Here is an 18,589-nt window from a genome sequence, read left to right on the forward strand (position 1 = left end):
TAAGAAATAACTGCATGGTTGGCATGAAGGGCTGGCAGCATAGCTTGGTGTTCCCGAGGCTACTTTTCATCGTGCTGTTCACACAACCATGAATGGGGAGAAGGAAATCACCCCTCTTCCCAGGAAAGAACTAGCATCTTATGGGGAGACTGGCGAGGGGCCTTAAGGAGCGTTTTGCTTAGTCCCAGCAGCACAGCGCGCACAGGCGTGCTATTGCTGAGGAGCTGCAGATGGAGCAGAGCGCACAGCCAGCCCTTGTCTTCAGGCTTCCTCCTGCTGCAAGCAGCAGCTGTGGGGAGCAGGGGCAGAGCTGGGATCACGCAGCTGAGCACAGAGTGGTGTCAGTGCCCACAGGGATGTAAACCGGGGAGCCTGAGCACGGGGTGGGATACTAACTGAATGGCAGGGGCTGACAGCAGGACAGTGGTGGGAAGCTGGAGTTTATAAAAGAGCAGCACACAAGCTTTGGGGGTGGCAGCTTATTCCAGGGGCTTAGGAACTCATGAAGTCTCTCTGTGGTGTGAGATTCCTTCCTGGAGCGAGTGATGCTCTTTAGGATACCAATACAAGGCCCTGGTTTGTGGCAGCTGTCTGTATTTAATGATCTGTGAAGGCTTTGTTATGAACACAGGTGCTCAGTGGCAGACAGCGGAGCATGGAAACGCACACACCTTTAACAAGCTTGTTATCCTGGGCCCCTGGCAGGTGGGACCCAGGGTGCTTCTGAAGCCTGCGTCAGGACACCCGGAGGCACACAGCGCGTCCAGAAGCCAGCCCTTCACTTAGCAACAGCAAGCGGCTGGGGCTCAGACAGAATCTAAGTAAGATCTGTAGTGGGTAGGGAAGTCCTTTCTGAATCATATCAGAGTCTCGGCTTGCTTGGTGCCAGTGTGCGGAAACCTGTAAGTGCCACATGCCTGAGTGACAGCGGCGCCTTATCATTAGCACAGGCAAGTAACTCGAGTGGAAAACGTGGCACCAGGCTGCAAGGCATGTTTCATGAGATGGTAAGCAAGAAGCTGTCTTCCAACACCTACGGTCATTAGTTACTATAATCAGGAGCAAATTATTTTATCAGGAAATGAATTTTCTTCAGCATTGACATGCATGTTAGCCACGTTCTTGTCTAGGTTTACCTCTGCAGCAGCCCTGGGATGGCAGGACCCCAATACACGTGGTGTGATGCAGATAAACCCCAGTGACCTTTTTCTTTAAAAAGGGCCAGTGTGCCAGCACTTTGGAGGAAGTATTTTGGGGCAATTTTTTAAGTCTTTTTGGACTTCTTTGTAAACTGTTCTGCATACTGCCTCTTCCTGGAGTCATTTAGGAAGCAGCATCTAGGGCAGACCTCACAGGTGGTGCCTGCTGGAGCCCTGGTGAGGCTGCCTTGATTTCCCAAACCAGTGCCATAAGGTGTCCTCTAGCTCCAGGGCTGTGGGACCACCAGTTTTCCTCATTAAACCATTCAGGAAAAGTGTGGTGTTAAAGTAGGATACTCAGGTGGCAGAGCTAGTTCTCATTTGCAGCATCTTACTCCCGACGAAGCACAGTGGAGCTACTGATTGCTGAAAGCAACAAAGCCTTTGCTTGCGCTGTGCACCCCAGTGTGGATTCCAGCCCCAATGCTACCTAGCTCTTCTCTCCACTTAGGCTGTTCTGCGTGCAGGTAGTGACTTCTCACATAGCAAACAGCTTGTAAACCTCTCTGCTTTTTCCCCAGATGTTGATCTTGCAGTCTCTTTCTCCAGCCTGTTCCTTGCCCATGTGGCTGGGTTGGAGGTAAAGAGAGCTGAGGGAGCTGATGGTCCTTGCTATCTCTGTCACCGGTAGGCCTTTCGGAGCTATCCCAGGTACTGGCAGGCACGCCGGTGGTTCACAGTTTGCGTGAAATTGGCTCTCATTGCAGAGGTTGGCTGTCTTTTTCCAGCACAGAGGTTGTGTTGCACAGCAATGGGTATGCCTGATGCTACAGCTCAAATGATGCTTGCAGAACAAAGTGGAATTTGCAGCTTGTCGCACACAGCCCCCATCTGTGCCGTTTTGTGCACTCTAAGAAATTAGGTATTTTGCTTGCCTCAAATGAGGCACCAAAATAAGTGTCTGTTTTTTTTTTTTCTTCTGATCTCCTGAACACCTGCATCTGTCAGATGGGTACTGCACCACCCCCTCCTCAGAGATGCTCGGAGAAGATTCAGCTCAGCCCTGTGTGTTCAGCCCTCAGACGCTGTCGTGACAGGCGGCGTTGAAAAGCTCATGAGGAAATTAATAATTCTGCCTCTGAGCGCCAGGCTTGAGCAACGTGCAGGAAATGAGGCATGAGACCACACGCTGAACAATGAGGAGAGAACAAGGTAGCGAATAGCTGCTGGGTTGAGGAAGCATCATCCATCGCATGCACTGGCAGAGGTCAGAGTCCTTGTCTTTGGATACTGGGCTTGGAAGAAAAACTGCACTGCAAAGCATTTACAGAAGGAGGGCAAATTAAGGATGCTGTGTCAGCCCTGAATTTGGCATTTCCTGACTGGTGAGTGCTTGACTTTGCAGCTAATCTTTCCACGCTGTTTTTGGCATGTAATTATGAGTAGACCTAATCAGTGCTTGTCAGACACCTGGAATAGAAGGCAGGTGAAGGCAGGAGATCCTCGGTGTCAGGGGCTGAGAGTGCTCCAGCCAGCCTTTGTGCCTCCGAACGCAGGTCAACAGATTTGACCGGCTCCTTCCTCTTCCAGCTGCTCTCCTCTTAGCCAGCCTGAAAGTGCCTGCGAGGGGAAAGAGGGGCAGGACAATTGGCAGCCTGAAAGAGGACACCTCAGGAGCGAGTGTGCATGAATGTACTTGATTTCTTGCATAAAGCTGGGGAGCTCAGGCAGTCCTCCAGCCTCTCTACAGCCCTGTCTATTGTCCTGGCTCCTATGGGAATGTGAAATTGCAGAGGATAGAGCTTTAATATACATACATCTTTAAAAACAAAAAAGTTGAACCTTTTTTTTGTTCCCCCAGCAAACACATTTACATCGCTGGAATGCGATTCCAACAGCACTGTGCTGCTGGAGTGTCTTATGTCACTCTGATCTGCAAAGTGCCTGGGGTCTGGCAGTGGTTTGGTGTGTCTTTCCAAAGGAGCAAGTGGGAAGGGAAATGCCAAGGGCCCACAAAGAAACTAGATTAAAGCCTAGTTGCTGCATTGTGCTGTACAGCTGGAAAAGATTTGTTTGGTTAATAACAGAGGAGCCAGCCCAGCCAGCAGTTTAAACCAGTACCTTTAAGCAGCATGTGCATCTCTGGGCTTGTATCTATCCCGCTGAAATGGGTTCTGAGCCGTGTCGTCAGGCAAAGGGCAATGGCTGAATTAAGTCAGTGTTTTCAGAAGGGTTTCAGGACATTCAGGGTCAGGTGCCCAGACTGAGGTGTCCTGAGCCTGCCCAGCTTCTCCAGGAGTGCAACGCCTTTGAAAATCAGACCTCCAATTAGGGGCCCAGAATTGTACCTAATACCTCCTACCGCTTCATTTTTCCCACTCCTGAAAGGCAGCGAGACTTGTCTGCGTTGGCAGAGGGCAACACATGGCTAACTGTGCGCTCAGTTACAGCTGTGTTGATAAAGAGAAAGCAGGGACCGGAGACAGCCCTTCTTTGTTGTTTCTGAAAATGGTACTTCTGGACTACTGGTAGTGATTCAAGTGCAGAGGAGAGGAAAACTCAGGGTCCTGAGCCTCAGTGTTGCTGTGGAGCACTGCTGTAGAGTGGATAACGTTAATGATGCCCTCCAGCCACGTTACATGGCCAGGGCCATGTGCAGCACTCTTCAGCATGACAGGGCCTGGGAGCACTTTGTCCATCCCCACTACCAAATGTACATCATTACAGAGGTGGGGCTTTTTACAGGAGCTGGATGCTCTTAGGATAATTTTGCAAGCACAAAGCCCATTTCTCTCCCTCTTAGAGGAGCTTTATACAGCTTATACAGGGGCCAAAAGCTGCCTTTGGTAGAAACTCCAAGAATTTTCAGGAACAGAAAGAGGATCACAAAACTGCTAGCTCTGCTCTGAAAGCTTTGCCCATGGGAGAAACAAATGTGAAGTTTAATTATTTTATCGATAGGAATCTCCCATATTACAGAAATTGTCTTTCCTCCCCGTCTAGCCTTGTGCTTTCTTTCCTTTTTTTCTCTCTAGCTTGCTGATGCACAAGGCTTCCTTTCTTTTCTTGTAAGAAGGAACAACTGAGTAATTGAAATGGAACACTAGTGAGGATTTTTTTTTTTTGTAATCTGAAAGTTGGCATTAATTAGTCAGGTCGGGTGTAATTAGCTTCCTCATCTGTCACTGCCTCTCCCCAGCTTCTCAATGACTATTTCCTATCCTGGAATTCAGCAAAAAGAGAGCTGTTTGGTGGGAGCTGCATGGCTGTTTTGCCTGGTTGGGGTGCAAGTGAGTGACAACAATAAAATCCTCGGGGCTGTTGGGGTCTGAGCTGGATCCCACTTTCTGCAGTCAGGAGCAAAACTTGTTGATCATAAGGTCTCCCAGGTTTGGCTCTGTCCCTTCACTTTTGCTGTGTGCTAGGCTCAAAGGAGTTATAATTATTGCTACCCCCAGTCACATCTCCGCAGTGCTGCTGTGGCCTTGAAGAGGCAAAACAAGTCGTCAGCTGGGTGCTGGCATTATTAGCCCCTCCATAGAGCTGTGTGTGTTTGTGCCAATGAACGATGTGAGCCTCTTCATGGCTGCATGTCTCTTCACCGTGGTGGCTTTTTGGAACTCACATCTTCAGATCAGGCTATGTAGGCATCCTGGGAAGATGTTAAAACTGCCCAGAAGGCTAGATGGGAAAGGAGGAGGGATTTTAATGTACTGTACTACAGACTCCTCCTTCCCTTTCCCTCTTGAATCCCCCTCCTACCCTCCCTTTCCAGCTCCATTAGTTTTCTACAAGGTCTCCCCGAGCTCAGCAGTGCTGCTGAGTCAGCAGCTCGCCTGCCTCTCCCTCTTCCCTTCCCCTCCCCATCCTCAAGGGGTTCTCGGCTGGCTGAATGAGCAAGGCAGCACGGACAAAGATGCCAGGCTCCGAGGTGGGTGAGCTGAACCTGAGCTGTGCAGGCCCAGCGCTGCCAGAGGGATGCAGGCTCTGTGGTTCCTCTGCAGCCATTAGAAATCTTGAGATGTGTCCCCTTTGCAGCACGCTCCGTGTAGGCAGCTCTACAGTCCCTGCTGGTGAACTTCACCCATGCCTTGGCAGCACGGGGAAGGAAAAAGGCCCACATCTACCCCATGCCAGGTATCCTGGGGAGACCTGCCCGTTGCCTTGCCCCCATTGCGCTCCGTGAGCATGTCCCACGTGCGCAGCCTGCCCACACAGCCAGCCTGGGCTCGTCCGTGCAGGAGGCAGGAGCGGCTGCAGGCTGTGTGGGCAGGCCCTTGAGGCGAGGGGAAGAAATTGTGATGGAGGAGGAATGCAGATTCTCAGCAGCTTCCGAGAGGCTGGGGGGGCAGAGAGCCGGCTTATCAGGAAGCCTGGGGCTATGGCTGCACTTCACCGCTGAAAGGTCTCCTTGAGACCTTTGGGGGTTACTCAGCAGTTGTTCAACAGCTGCTGCCAGGCTTCCCCTGCAGCCCCTGAGCTCTCCGTGCTTGAGAAGCTGGTTCAGGCTCCATCTTTCACTGGGACTGCACACTTATTCACTGATTTTATGCTCCTGGTGGAAAATCCCAAAGGCAGCAGGACAGGGTCCCTGCTGTGGGGCACCCCATGGTGACCACAGCTGGGGCTCTTGCTTCTTGCCTGGACCAGAGCTGTCCATAAGGCAGCGTTGTAGGGTCCTGCCAGCTCTTGCTTTGTGTGGTGCAACTCGGGAAGCAGAAGGTATTTGTGAGGCAGAACTTGCCACGGAGGGGGTGGTGGAGGTTTCCAGTTAATGTACTTATGTACTAACTACTTTGCCCAGTTTCTTTTAACTTCATCTGACTTCATAGGAGCTATGCTTGTAGCAGCACCTTAAATACAAGTCAGCAACCCTCTTCACAGGAGGTTCTGCCGCCCTACAGAGCTGTGGCTGTTTCTGACCAGGTATGAGCCTCTTTGCTTAGGATGGGAGCCCAGCAAACCTGAACGCCTACCCCAACAGGCTGAATCGGTGCCTCTTCTGCAAAGAAGTGGATCCCGGACTCCTAGGAGTGCTCTTCTCCTTCCGACCTGGAGCAGGCTAACCTTGCTCAGGAGTGAGACAGAGCTTTGGTTAGAGCAGCAGGATTAGGTCCACTCTGCAAATCTTGGAAGTGGAAAAGTAATTGGGCCATGCTGCAGTGCTGGGAGACCCTGGGTAGTATGGGAGGTGGTGGAGGGAAAACAGGCCAGCCTCCAAGTAAAATTCAAGCAGAGAAAATGCATTTCACTCCCATTCTGGCCAATTTCAGGGTTTATCTCCCCCGCCAATTCAGCTTGCTGTGGTTTTGGGTTGGATAAGCTTTCATCCTGACCCAGGCAGGATCTGACAAAGGCAGTAAAGCCAGCCGAGTCCCAGGGGCAACGCGAAGCAAGCTGTGTCTGGCTTTTCAGCCAAATCATGTGGTAAACTCTTCAGAAGGGAGTTCAGAGCTGTGGTGGAACTAGGGCAGGAGGCACACACCTGCTCCCCCCACACGCAGGGGGAGGCTGCCACCCTCACAGACCAGCGTGGCCCAGGGGCCTCCCTCCCTGCCTCCTCCCTGCCCTCGGCCTCCTGCCTGCACCACATCTGGATCCTTCCAGAGCCCTGATGTGGGAGCGTATGATCCCGGGGCTTTTCCAGCATTTTCTGTGCTGGGGTTTACATCAGAGTTTGTGCACAGTTGTGAGCTAGGGGATAGCATGCCTTGGCCTTCACCTATTGTGGGGCCCTTCTGTTATAAGGTTTTTTGTGACCACCACGAGAGTGGATGGAAGAGCCAGAGGGAGATGCCTGAGGTCTGATCCTCTTCCTTGAATTGAGGATTTAGGTTTTGGTTAAAATAGATGATGGTATGATTCTTTTTTCTACTGACTTACTACTATCTCAGTCTCTCTTGCTTCCCTTTCTTGTCACGTGCAGGCTCTTCTGTTTCAGGATTACAGTCTTCTTCCTCCTTCTCCTCAGTAGCTCAATAAATGGGAAATGATTATGGCCCGTTACCTATCTTTCTTTCTAAAAAGTGACTACATTTGCTTGATCACAGTGACTCCGTTCTCTTGAAGGGGAGCCCAGGCCCACGGGAGAAAGAGCAGCTGGGTGGAGCAGGAGTTACCACACGAGCACAGCACCCAGCCCAGGTGGGACAGGCGAGGTTTGCACCTAGGTCTGTGCAGCACCCATCTGTGCTGCTGGTGTCACCTGGAGCTGGAGCTTGGCTGTCTTTTTGTGTGTGCTAAAGGCCTGGCTGCAAAGCCCAGCTGTGTGGGATGGCCCCTGAGCTGGGGCTGGCACCGGGCCGTGCGTTTGGGGCTGGTGTGCCAGTGGGCCTTGGACAATGGGTGACATTGCTGCCCTCCACTGCTTTGTCAGCACTGGTGGGGTTGTGGCAGCTGTGCTGGGAGAGCACGGGTGTTCTCGGAGTTTGGAAGAGAAGGCAGGACTGCAGTAAGGAACAGCTGGGAGGGGATTTAGATGCAGACACAGGGACTTGGGAAAGCCTCCTCTCTGTCATGATGCAAGTGAGGCTCTGTAACAACAGCGGTGCACCCTGGTGCACATGCCCATGAAGTCAATGCACCTGCACACCAGGAGCTGTCCTGGGCAGCATCATTTGTAGGCTCTTGGCTCATGCAGTGATGCATGGCTGTTCAGGGAAACCTTGGGATGCTTCCTGGCTGTTCAAGATTATGCATCCTGAATACTAAAGAAATCTTAATGGAGCCTAAAGCCAGCCAGCTTCCTTCTAACCTTTCTAGAGACCTAGAAAGACCCCCTCCGCTTTGTTCTTGCTGTGTGACAGCCCTCCATGTGAAGGGGTAAACAGCACAGCAGAGTTTAGTGAGCTGCCCTCTCCTCACCCTAATTCTTTGCCTCCTAAGGATGTGGGGATCTGGCAGAAGAGGGACTGTGGCCGTCTGCCATCAGTGGTGCCCATCTGTTTTCACACTGCGAGGCTGCAGAGCAGGAGGAGGATTCAGCACAGGCTTACACATGCCCGCCCGCACAGCTCCCTGCAGCCTGGCCAAGGTGGGTGAGGCAGCAGCAGGAGCCTGGCCCACGGCGAGGGGCAGGGACAGTCCCTGCTCTCCTGCTGCCAAGAAGGGTGTGATGTCCTGAGACAATCCCAATTGCAGATTAAAGCCACTGATGAGCATCTGCGCTTTCCTTGGCGTGGGCAGGAACACAGAGGCCAGAGCTCAAAGGTTCTCCCATAGTGCTGGGAGCGTTCTGCCCAGCCCGCCAGCACGGATGCTATCCAGGCCAGAGTAAATCCCACGGGAGCTGCTGTGGTCAGTGTACAAAGCCACAGGTTTCACCCAGGCTGACCAGAGCCAGGGAGATTGCTGTGACCCTTGTCACATCCCTCTTCTGCCAGGGAGCTTTTCTGTCCCCTTGCTTGGCCTCTTGGCCCAAATTCCGGCAGCCCCTGGGTCTTCTGGGGACCTAGAGTTAAGGGACATTGGCAATTCATCTTCCTGCAGATAGAAGTCCTGTTAAAATAGAAACACTGGCTAGGATTGAAGCTCTTAAAGTGCTTCTGGCCTGTGTGTAAATTGCTTGCAACTGTCAGGGTCAAGCCATGAATTGAACGTGTTCATTCGGGAGAGGGGGCTGCAGGCTTTGCTGCTGTTGCCGTAAAGGCAGCGACCTGTGCTGGCTCTAGAGCTGCCGGGCTTTGCTTCAGGGACCACCACCTGGGCTTCCCGCCTGGGAGGCTCCCATGCGACAGCAAAAAGGGGCGCGTGGAAAAGCCTGAGACCTTAGCAAAGGAGAGCAACTCCCAGGCAGTCTCCCTTCCTTTTCTGCCCAAGTGTGAGCTGATCAGGGAAGGTGTTTCCTCCTCTCCCTGGGAGCAGCATCTGCTTTCGCATCCTGGTTGTTCTGTGGAAACCAGGAAAACCCACTCCATAAACAATAGTCGTAAACAAAAGCAGGGCTGAGGTGCTCACGCAGCTGGGGAAACACTCGAAGCACTCAGAGGGGTCACCCCAAGCACCAGCGGACTGCACTTGTCTCTGGGAAAGGCGAAGGACTTCTGTGGAAGATCCCTGCCCGATCCCAGGGTTGTTCAGCCCTTCCCCTTCCCATTCTGGTGGTGGATGGCCCTCCAGGGAATAGGGGAGGGTCACAGTCAGTGCTCTGTGGGAATCGGCATGTGCAAGTGCGTGCATACGTGTGGGTCTGCAGGCATGGGTGCTTGGTGGTTCTGTGTGTGCATGCATGGGAAGATAAACACAGCTATAAATACCTGGGGGAAAATCTATTGTCAGTTTTAATGAGAGGAAGACAGGGTCTCTTGGATTTTCATCTGGTAGCTAATTAAGTGTTCCTGCTGCTGTGATCTGTGGCAGGGCTGCGCAGTGTACTGCAAATCCCCTGCTGTCTCCAGGCCTGGCGCTCCAGGAGCCACGCGGAGTCCCCAGGGCACTGGGCTCTGTGACTGTGGTTTGAACTTCTCCCCTCTGTGGTTCCTCTGCCAGGCGAGGTGTGGGATACTCCATGAGGAGCCCGCACTTTCAGTGGCTGTGGCGAATCTGCAGAGTCCAAAAGGAGTCAAGCATCGCTGTTGAGAGGGCTGGAGTGTCCCAGCCTGGCTCCACCACTGAGACCCTTGGGTGACTGCTCTGCATCCCCAGCTGTGCCTCGTGACACCCAGAGCCTTGCTGACTGCTTTTCTCTCCCTCTTTGTGCAGGCACTGGACATGGACACGGAGGATGACCCCTTGTTACAGGACTCCTGGCTTGACGAGGAGGATGAAGAGGTTGCCTTCAGCTCTCGGAAGAGGCAGGAGGGTGCTCTGTTGTGTGGTAAAAGCCCGTGCAGAGCCAGGCCACTGCGTGTCACGCTGCCGGTGACTGGCTTCTGGAATATTGTTGGCTGGATATTCACCAACCCGTACTGCGCCGGCTTCATCCTTTTCCTTGGCTGCGCCATCCCCGCTGTGCTTGCTGTTGTCATGTTTCTCCACTACCCAGCCCTGGACATTGACATCTCCTACAACGCCTTTGAGATCCGTAACCACGAGTCCTCCCAGCGCTTCGATGCGCTTGCCTTGGCCCTCAAGTCCCAGTTTGGGTCGTGGGGGAGGAACCGCCGGGACCTCGCTGACTTCACCTCCGAGACCCTGCAGAGGCTCATCTTTGAGCAGCTCCAACAGCTCCACCTGAATGCTTCCCACCTGGGGGGCGGTGCGCGGGCCAAGCGCAGCACCCCGCAGGGCAGGACTAGCCCCCCCAAACCTCGTGCCCACCTCAACCCGGGAAACCAGACTTCCCGAGTGGAGAGGGGTGCCCCACGCTGGGACTACTCAAACACTTACGTTAGTGCCAACACACAGACACATGCGCACTGGCGCATTGAGCTCATTTTTCTGGCTCGGGGGGATGCCGAGAACAACATTTTCACCACCGAGCGCCTGGTTACCATCCACGAGGTCGAACGCAAGATCATGGACCACCCTCGTTTCCGGGAGTTCTGCTGGAAGCCCCATGAGGTCTTGAAGGACCTGCCTCTGGGCTCCTACTCCTACTGCTCCCCTCCCAGCTCCCTTATGACCTACTTCTTCCCCACTGAGCGAGGAGGGAAGATTTACTACGATGGCATGGGACAAGACCTTGCAGACATCCAAGGTGAGCTGAGTGCTGTGGGCAGGGGTTGGCACGTTCGAGGCACACATCTACAAGTCCAGGCAGCTACTTAGAGCTGTGCAGCTTAGAAGGGTGGCTGCCTTGTGCGGAGAGGAAGATGCTGCCTTGTTGTGCCTTGAGGAATTGTCTTTTCTGTTCTGGGGCTCCTTTTCCACCCTTTCAGCAAAGCCCTTTCTGCAACACCAGCCATGAGTCGCGCAGGCCCTGACAGGTGAGCAACAGGGACAAGTGCGGGGAGTTCTGCATTGTACAGACGCCTTCCACTGGTCCTTGGCTCCTGTAATGACTGTGATTCATTAGAAGAATGTCAGGCCTTGGGCAGACAATAGGGATGAGCTTTCCTGCATTTTGGAGCAGATGAAAGAGGTTTGTGGGCTGCTCTGGAGCTTGAAAGGCAGCTTGTGAGTCACCAGCTGGAAAGCCTTCTATAAGGAGAAGAGGAGGAAGGCCCTGCTTCCTCCTCCCAGCTCGTACCCTGCATGATGTCCCTCCAGCAGAGCAGAAGCTCTGTGTGGTGAAGAGGTGAATCATGAGAAGTCTGTGGGTGAGATGTGGCTGTGGGATGAAGCCTCCATCTGTCTCCCCAGCGCGTGCTTTAGATGATAGCTGTCCAGGAGCCACACTGGGAGCAGGCAAAGGCTTAACTCCATCTGCTCCAGTGTTACAGCTCTGCCACTAAAACAAGAAAGAGCCTGGTTTCTGAGTTCTTCTGGCATGAACTCAAGGGAACTTGGATTCTGGGGGCAGATAGGGGGTGTCTCTTACTCAGAACTGGCTGGCTCTGGTCTTCATGGTGTGCTTAAAGAAATGGAGTCTGCTCATTAACTCTCTGGTCTTCTCCTGCCTGTGCAGGTGATCATCTTACCATAGTCAGTGACTTGCTGCTTGCTGGCCTGGTAACTCTTCATATGCATGCTGTTTGCCTGCCAGGAGTAAGAGGTCAGCTCATGTGCCTGCCTGCAGCACTGGGGAAATCAACTTGCCTGGGAGTCTGCTGAGCAGCAGTAAACAGTGCACTTGCAATCACTCCTGTGTGATTTTGCTTATCAATATGCATAGGAACGCAGAGTTCTCTCTGGCTTGAAGAGAGCTCAGAAACTTCTTATTGCCATGCCAAAGCCAAGACAATTGGTCACTGTAAGTTATATTGAATGTGATGGTACTGAGGGTATTGTTACAAGCATCTCTTTGAGGAGTGTGTGCTCATCTCCTTGTCCCTGACTCTGTCAGATGTCAGGGCTAGCAGGTCACAGCAGAACCAGGAGTCCTCATCTTCCAGGGGTGTTGTTTAGCTCTTGTGCCCACTGTGATGTTTCAAATATTGGCCCAATATAAGAGAGCTAAGCGCATTCTGCAGTGGGGGTGTTGATGGGGGTGTTGCATGCATTGCTGCCATAGGGCAGATGCGTGCACGCAAGCTGTGGCTGAGATCACAGTCAGGGGAAGATGTGTCCCCGAGGGGGATCTGCGCATAGGCAGCATTGCAGGCAGAGGCACAAAGCAGCAGGGCAAGGTGAGTCTTTGCAAGCCAGCTTTCCCCAGCCCTCCTTGCTCCCTGCAAGGCAGCAGCAGGCAGCACCACTCTGAAAGACAAGATAACTCCCGGCTCTCCTTTGTCAGACTGTCCCCGTGCCTTGCCAGGTCAGCTAAGCAGGGCCTAACAGAAGTGGCACTTTTCTCCTGCAGGATCCTTGGAGCTGGCCATGACCCACCCCGAGTTCTACTGGTATGTAGACGAGGGCTTGTCTGCTGAGAACATGAAGAGCTCCCTGCTGCGGAGTGAGATCCTCTTTGGGGCGCCGCTGCCGAACTACTACTCGGTGGAGGATCGCTGGGAGGAGCAGCGCCGCAAGTTCCAGAGCTTTGTCGTCACCTACGTGGCCATGCTGGCCAAGCAGTCCACGAGGTGAGGGTGTGTTCAGACAGGGAGGAGATGAGGGCAGGAAAAAACAGAGGTTGGAGAAGATGGTGCTTGCTGTGGCACTAAAGGAGTGGCTGGAATAGATCCTTCAGGGTGTAAAAGGTTTACAAAAGGGCCTTTGTAAAAGGCCCTAAGGTTTAGGTGGGATGAACAGGTCTGCTCAATTCTGATAACCCTGAAGCATCCAGTCTCACCTGGAAGGCTCTAGGCTCAGAAGGCTTGCCATGCCAGCTCAGACTGCTGGTCGGTCTCGGTGGCCAAGGTGGAATGCTCCAGAGGAAGGAGAAAAAGGATCTTCAAAGTTGGGCTCTGGCACAATGCTGTGAATGAAGGTGGGGGACATATGGCAGAAAACCACTCATATGCTTCCCTTTAATGTCACTTCCTACTGCAGCAACATGCCAGAGACATCAGTAGAGACACTGATAGGAAGCCAAAGACTGAATCCAGTGCCTGTCTTTCTGCTCAGTCCCTGTCTGGCATTGGGTCTGTTTGCTTCCATCTCACGAGTCCAATCCCACTGGCTCTGGCAGAGCTGCTGCTCTGCCTTCCTGGTCTGAGTTTGGCCCCAGATGATGTGGTGCAGGGAGTGAAATGGCCCTTATTCAGGGCATCAACCTGTGCGTCTGGTTCTGCTTTTGCTCATGCCAGCAGAAATCCTTCCAGAAGTGTCCACTCTTTGCACAGAGGGATGAGGAGAGGAATGTAAGAGCAGAATAAGTTTCAGGAAGTGCAGACTTGTTTCACCATCTGGTCTGTATGGCTCTTGTCAAATAGAGCTTTGCTCAATGCTTGTGGAAGTGAAAAGGTAAAACAGATCAAAAGGAAAAGGTAGCCCAGTACCCAGAGAGCTGGGGGAAGGCAGTACAGCTTCTCAGTCCCCAGCTCTCTGCAGCTCTGAGTCTCAATAGGTCCCAGAATGAAGGGATGCTGATCTTCAAAAGCAGAGTGAAGTGCAGTCAGCCCTTGTTAGCCCTGAAAACAAGCATCCACCGAGTGTTTGTTCTCACCAATAGGCTGGCAGAGTGGGCTGCAGCTATGAGAAGTCAAAACGGAGTTTGGGGCCAAGGCTCAGTTCTAAAGCTTGGATTCCTGGTAGTCTCCTATGGTGCACAGCTATTGTACTCCTGCTTAAATTATCTTGGATTACTTCCGCTCAGAGTCTGCTTCCAGAAGCAGAGGCTGGTAAATCATATGGCTCCTGATAGGCTCTAACTCTGCCTGCATCCGTTGGTTATTACCTTTGTGCTTAATATAATAAGCAATGATTAGGATTCTAGATGGAATTGCCTTTTGAGGCTTCAGAAGCTGTTTGCTGACAGCAAGAAGTCTATTAGTGTCACAGACCCACCAGGCACTGGAGGAATTTTAAAAATATTGGACCTGCTCGTTTATTTTTCTTCCTTCTTGTGTGAACTTCACCTCCAGCAGCAATCTAGTTCAACCTGCTTTCACTGCTCTGAGTTCACTGCTTCCTCAGAGAACTGCCAAGTTTATTAGAGCAGTGACCTCCTTTGGCCCAGGGGCAGATGATGTGCTTTGTTAAATCCCCTGGCTTTGCTGCCATTACACTCAACGCTGCCTACTTTTCTTCCTTCGTATCTTCCCACCCTAGCAAAGTCCAGGTGCTGTATGGAGGGACGGATTTGTTTGACTACGAAGTAAGGAGGACTTTCAACAATGACATGCTGCTGGCCTTCATCAGCAGTAGTTGCATAGCAGTCCTGGTCTACATCCTCACCTCCTGCTCAGGTAGGCTGCAGTCAGAGCTGCTCTGCTCTCACGTAAAACCAAATGTGCCGTGCCTTCCCGTGTCTGTGGGCAAGCCCCAGGAGAGGCTCTGATGCCCTGGCCCCAACCTGGCTTTGTGGCACAGCAGCGAGCAGAAGGTCATGCAAGTCTGATTCTGCAGAGCAGAGCTTTGTGGGCAAAGTAGGGGGAAAGCTCACAAAAGAACAGGAATGAGATATGGGTTCCTCTCTTGCTAACTCTGGTGTAAGGCTGATGTAGTTTCATGGATGGGGCTCATAGGAAGGAGTCTTCAAGCTGTACTCCTACAGCCCTGAGCTATTCTTTCTCCCCAGCACAATCCTGGGAGCCAGTACCACTGCAGGGCAGGTGGGAGGTGTCTGTAATCCCTGAGGGTGGCCAGCAGTAGTGTTTTCTCCACGTTTTTTTCCCTCCTACAGTGTTCCTGTCATTCTTTGGCATTGCCAGCATCGGGCTAAGCTGTCTGGTGGCTCTGTTCCTGTACCACGTGGTTTTTGGGATCCAGTACCTGGGCATACTTAATGGTGTGGCTGCCTTCGTCATCGTGGGGATCGGTAAGTACATCCTTACTCAAACCTACCATGTTGCCTTGCCATAACTGCTGCTTGCAGGAGAGAGGAAGGTGATGGTGACAAATGCAGATCAAATTTTCAAGCCCGTTCCCTCCATTATCTGAAAGGGGAGGATTTTCAGATCAGAAGCTCAGGGGAAATTAGATTTTCAGTACACGTGTCCCTAGTGTGAGTGAAGTATTGAACTCCGCTTCCTTTTTTCCCTAGGGGTTGATGATGTCTTTGTTTTCATCAACACCTACCGCCAAGCCACCCACCTGAAGGATGTGCAGCTGCGCATGATCCACACCATCCAGACAGCGGGGAAGGCCACCTTCTTCACTTCCCTGACCACAGCTGCAGCATATGCTGCCAACATCTTCTCTCAGGTGTGCTGCAGTTTTGGGATTTGGGGCTTTCTGTTTCTTCCAAAGGCTCTAAAAGAGAGTGAAGCTGCCAGTACCATCTTTTTGCCCCTCTGAGCACAGGGGCATGCCAGACTTACTTTCCCTAGACGGCCCTCTCTTACCTGCTCAAAGGCAGTACACACTCTCTCTGTATCCGCATCCATAGCAATATTTCCTGTGCCATTGATCAGAAGGAATCCAGTGGCTGTCAGGCTCTGACTCAGCTCCGTTCCTTCCCGGTTTGCTGACTACCATGACTGAGATCAGTATGAGCTATCCTCAGGTTCCTCCAGATATCTTTCTGTCTCTCTAGGTTTCCTGTCCCAGCACTTCTCTGATCCCAACCCCATGTTCTCTGTCTTCATGCAGATACCAGCTGTGCATGATTTTGGACTTTTCATGTCACTGATTGTGTCCTGCTGCTGGGTAGCTGTGCTATTCACCATGCCAGCTGCTCTTGGAATATGGACCCTTTATGTGTCCCCACTAGAGAGCTCCTGTCAAACCAGGTGAGTTCTGGAGCCTCTGTTTGTGAGTGGGAAGTTGTGGCTGGAGCCCATGGCCAGGACAGTATGTGAATCCGTACCCAATCCTCTCTGTCATCCTCATCCCCCTCAGATAGCTTGGTTTTGCCATTCTCTGTTCTCTAAGGGTAGAAAAATATAACTGCTGCCCTTCCAGATCAAAACAAAATGGAAGGGCCAGGTCCCAATCTCTTTCTCCCTGGTGTACACGGAGGTGCCACCCAGCAGACAGACTCAGCAATGTCGGTCGTACCTCTTTGTTGAATCCCATGAAGTGTTGGAGCCATTTGTGTCCTCAGAGCACTTACTGCACAGCCACAATCCTCAGGCTGTGCAGACACAAGCCCAGCAGACAGATCAACATTGCTCCTGCCTGCAAGCAAAAGCAGTGCATGCAGCTCTGTGTTTGGAAGTCAGCACATTTCCCTTCCCTGCTCTTTAGCAGTGCAGATGACCTGGCCTGATTTAATTCATTACCAGGGATATGAACTGCTGAAACTGCCGTCACTCAGTGCCCAGTGTTTGTGGCTCAGCCCTGCTCTGTTTATTCAGCCCAGCCTCCTACTGCTTTGCTGTAGCAGCTCAGCCCTTGACCTCTCAGCACTTAGCAATGGAAATTGCTCACGGCACTGCCTGTTCTCTTTCCAAGCAATTGAAGCAGGCTGTTGCTGCTTTCCTTGTTGCTGAAGGAGACCACTGGTAACTTCAGGATGCATGACTTAAAGCTCATTCCTTTGTCTCCTCCTCTGCCCCAATCTAGCTGCAGTCAGAAGTGCACCAAAAAGAGTGCTTTGCACCTGGCTGAAGATCTCTTCATTGCCTCCGAGGCCACCTCCAGAGCAGGCCGAGAGACGCTTCCCTATCTCGATGATGACATCCCACTGCTCAGCGTGGAGGAGGAGCCTGGTATGTGCCTGCTGTGTAGTGCCTTCAGGGGGACCATGCTGTCCTGTCCGTCCTGGAGCTTTTCCTGTCCATGCTCAGTTCACCTACTTTTAAGCAGGAGGTGATGCTGTCACAAAAGCTGTAGGTAGAAGTCTGAGCTCACTGGTGGCTGCAGGATGCTTTGAGATCTTCAGTGGCTGCAGATACGTGCTTGCTAACTGCTTTGCTAATCTTCTTGGCTCTAAAGTGGATTGTACTTGGTGTTGGGAGTCACCAACTGACACATGGATGTAGCCATGAAACATTGAATCCGTAGCACCAGGACGGCTCACCTTCAAGTAGAGGATGTTCTCCCCTCTTCCCTGCCATTCAGAGTGCTGCATTTGGGAAGCAGGCGAGAGAACACGTTGTCATTCTCCAGCATGACCTCCTCACAGCACTTCCTCCCTCGTGGCAAGGAGGGGGCAATGAGTTGCCTGAGACTGCGCAAGCAATCTAGAAAAAGAGCCCAGAAATGCCCTACCACCTGTTAGCAGGAGATGTTCCGTCTAGCTCTGATTAAAGATAAGGGTGCTTAAGGGTTCATGCTCTTGTTTAAAAACTTGCTTTTAAAACTTGCTAGGATCTCTTCCTTTTAAAAACTGCAATGGGCATGGGTCTGGGCAGAGAGTAGCCTTTGGGCCTAGCAGCAGAGTGGAACTGTAGGCAAATATGTCCCTGGCTGAGGGCCCATCGATCCCATGGCAGTGCCCAGACCTTCCCCCTGCAGGGTGGGCTCTGAGCAGCATTTGATACACAGACAGTTATGCTTTGGCTCTGCACTGCAAGAGCTGTCTTCTTAGTATGCTGGGGACACATGCGATGGTAATGTATGGAAATCACTCCTTCCTCTCTGAGCAGAGTAAACAGCAGGATGCTTTTCTCTGGGGGCCCCTGGGCATCAGGTAACTCATGAAGTAGCAAAGCAGCTTGTTCCAGCTGGTGATCAAGCATGGTTTGTGGGTCAGCTGTACAGCATGCCAGGCACTCTTTGACTCCACTAGATAAAGTGAACAATTCTCACCTGCAGAGAAAAGGCCGTTCCCTAGGCATCCCTGAGCATGGAGGGATCATGGAGGAGCCAGGCTGTAGTCAGGAAGAGGTGAGCTGCGTGTCGTTAGCTTCAAGACGTACTCAGTGGGACAGAGGGACAAATTCTGTTTGGCCCAAGAAGCGTGCAGTGTCCTTGTGCCCATATCCACAATGTTAGTGGGATCTGGCAGAGGAAGAATAACCTGAAGCATAGGCTTTCAGCTGAGCTATGGATTTAGAAGTGTAGCTGTCACGTGTCAGTGAATTGCCAAAGATGCTTCCTATTGCATCCTGGGCAAGCCACTGCCTCTGCCTGGGTCTTTTCGCATCACCTAAGCTTGACCGAGTTGTGCAGCACCTCGCAGAAGGAGATTTTGTGAAGGAGAGCAGGAAGCTCCGAGAGGTACTCATAATACTGACTACTGAGACTGCCTTTGATTTCTCTCTTTCTAGTCTCCCTGGAAATGGGGGATGTTCCCTTGGTATCTGTGATGCCAGAAAATCTGCAGCTCACTGTGGAGAAGAGCAGCCGAGGTCACTTGATAGCCCATCTGCAGGAGCTGCTGGAGCACTGGGTGCTGTGGTCTGCAGTAAAGAGCAGATGGGTGATTGTGGGTAAGCAAGGAGGGGGGATGTTCCATCTACATGGGTTTTAGAGGGTTTGAC

General features: G+C 52.2%; 1 protein-coding gene across 9 annotated transcripts in view; it reads left to right on the top strand.

Moving 5' to 3' along the window:
• The window catches only part of DISP3 (dispatched RND transporter family member 3), a 142,284-nt gene that overhangs the window by 110,316 nt on the left and 13,379 nt on the right, over nt 1–18,589 (top strand). For 8 of the 9 annotated variants that reach the window (XR_005814180.1, XM_040533856.1, XM_040533854.1 and 5 more), the window contains 8 exons: nt 9,840–10,776; nt 12,481–12,700; nt 14,331–14,467; nt 14,905–15,039; nt 15,265–15,425; nt 15,813–15,952; nt 16,728–16,873; nt 18,377–18,538. Coding sequence is in view for 8 of the 9 variants with exons in the window: in XM_040533856.1 (XP_040389790.1) it covers nt 9,840–10,776; nt 12,481–12,700; nt 14,331–14,467; nt 14,905–15,039; nt 15,265–15,425; nt 15,813–15,952; nt 16,728–16,873; nt 18,377–18,538 (2,038 nt within the window). In the remaining variant the exon portion in view is untranslated. Of the gene's footprint in view, nt 1–2,147; nt 2,525–9,839; nt 10,777–12,480; nt 12,701–14,330; nt 14,468–14,904; nt 15,040–15,264; nt 15,426–15,812; nt 15,953–16,727; nt 16,874–18,376; nt 18,539–18,589 lie in introns of all 9 variants that reach the window. The other variant, XM_040533859.1, reaches the window with a different exon arrangement.

Source organism: Cygnus olor, chromosome 21 (genome assembly GCF_009769625.2).
Source record: "Cygnus olor isolate bCygOlo1 chromosome 21, bCygOlo1.pri.v2, whole genome shotgun sequence".
Taxonomy (NCBI): domain Eukaryota; kingdom Metazoa; phylum Chordata; class Aves; order Anseriformes; family Anatidae; genus Cygnus; species Cygnus olor.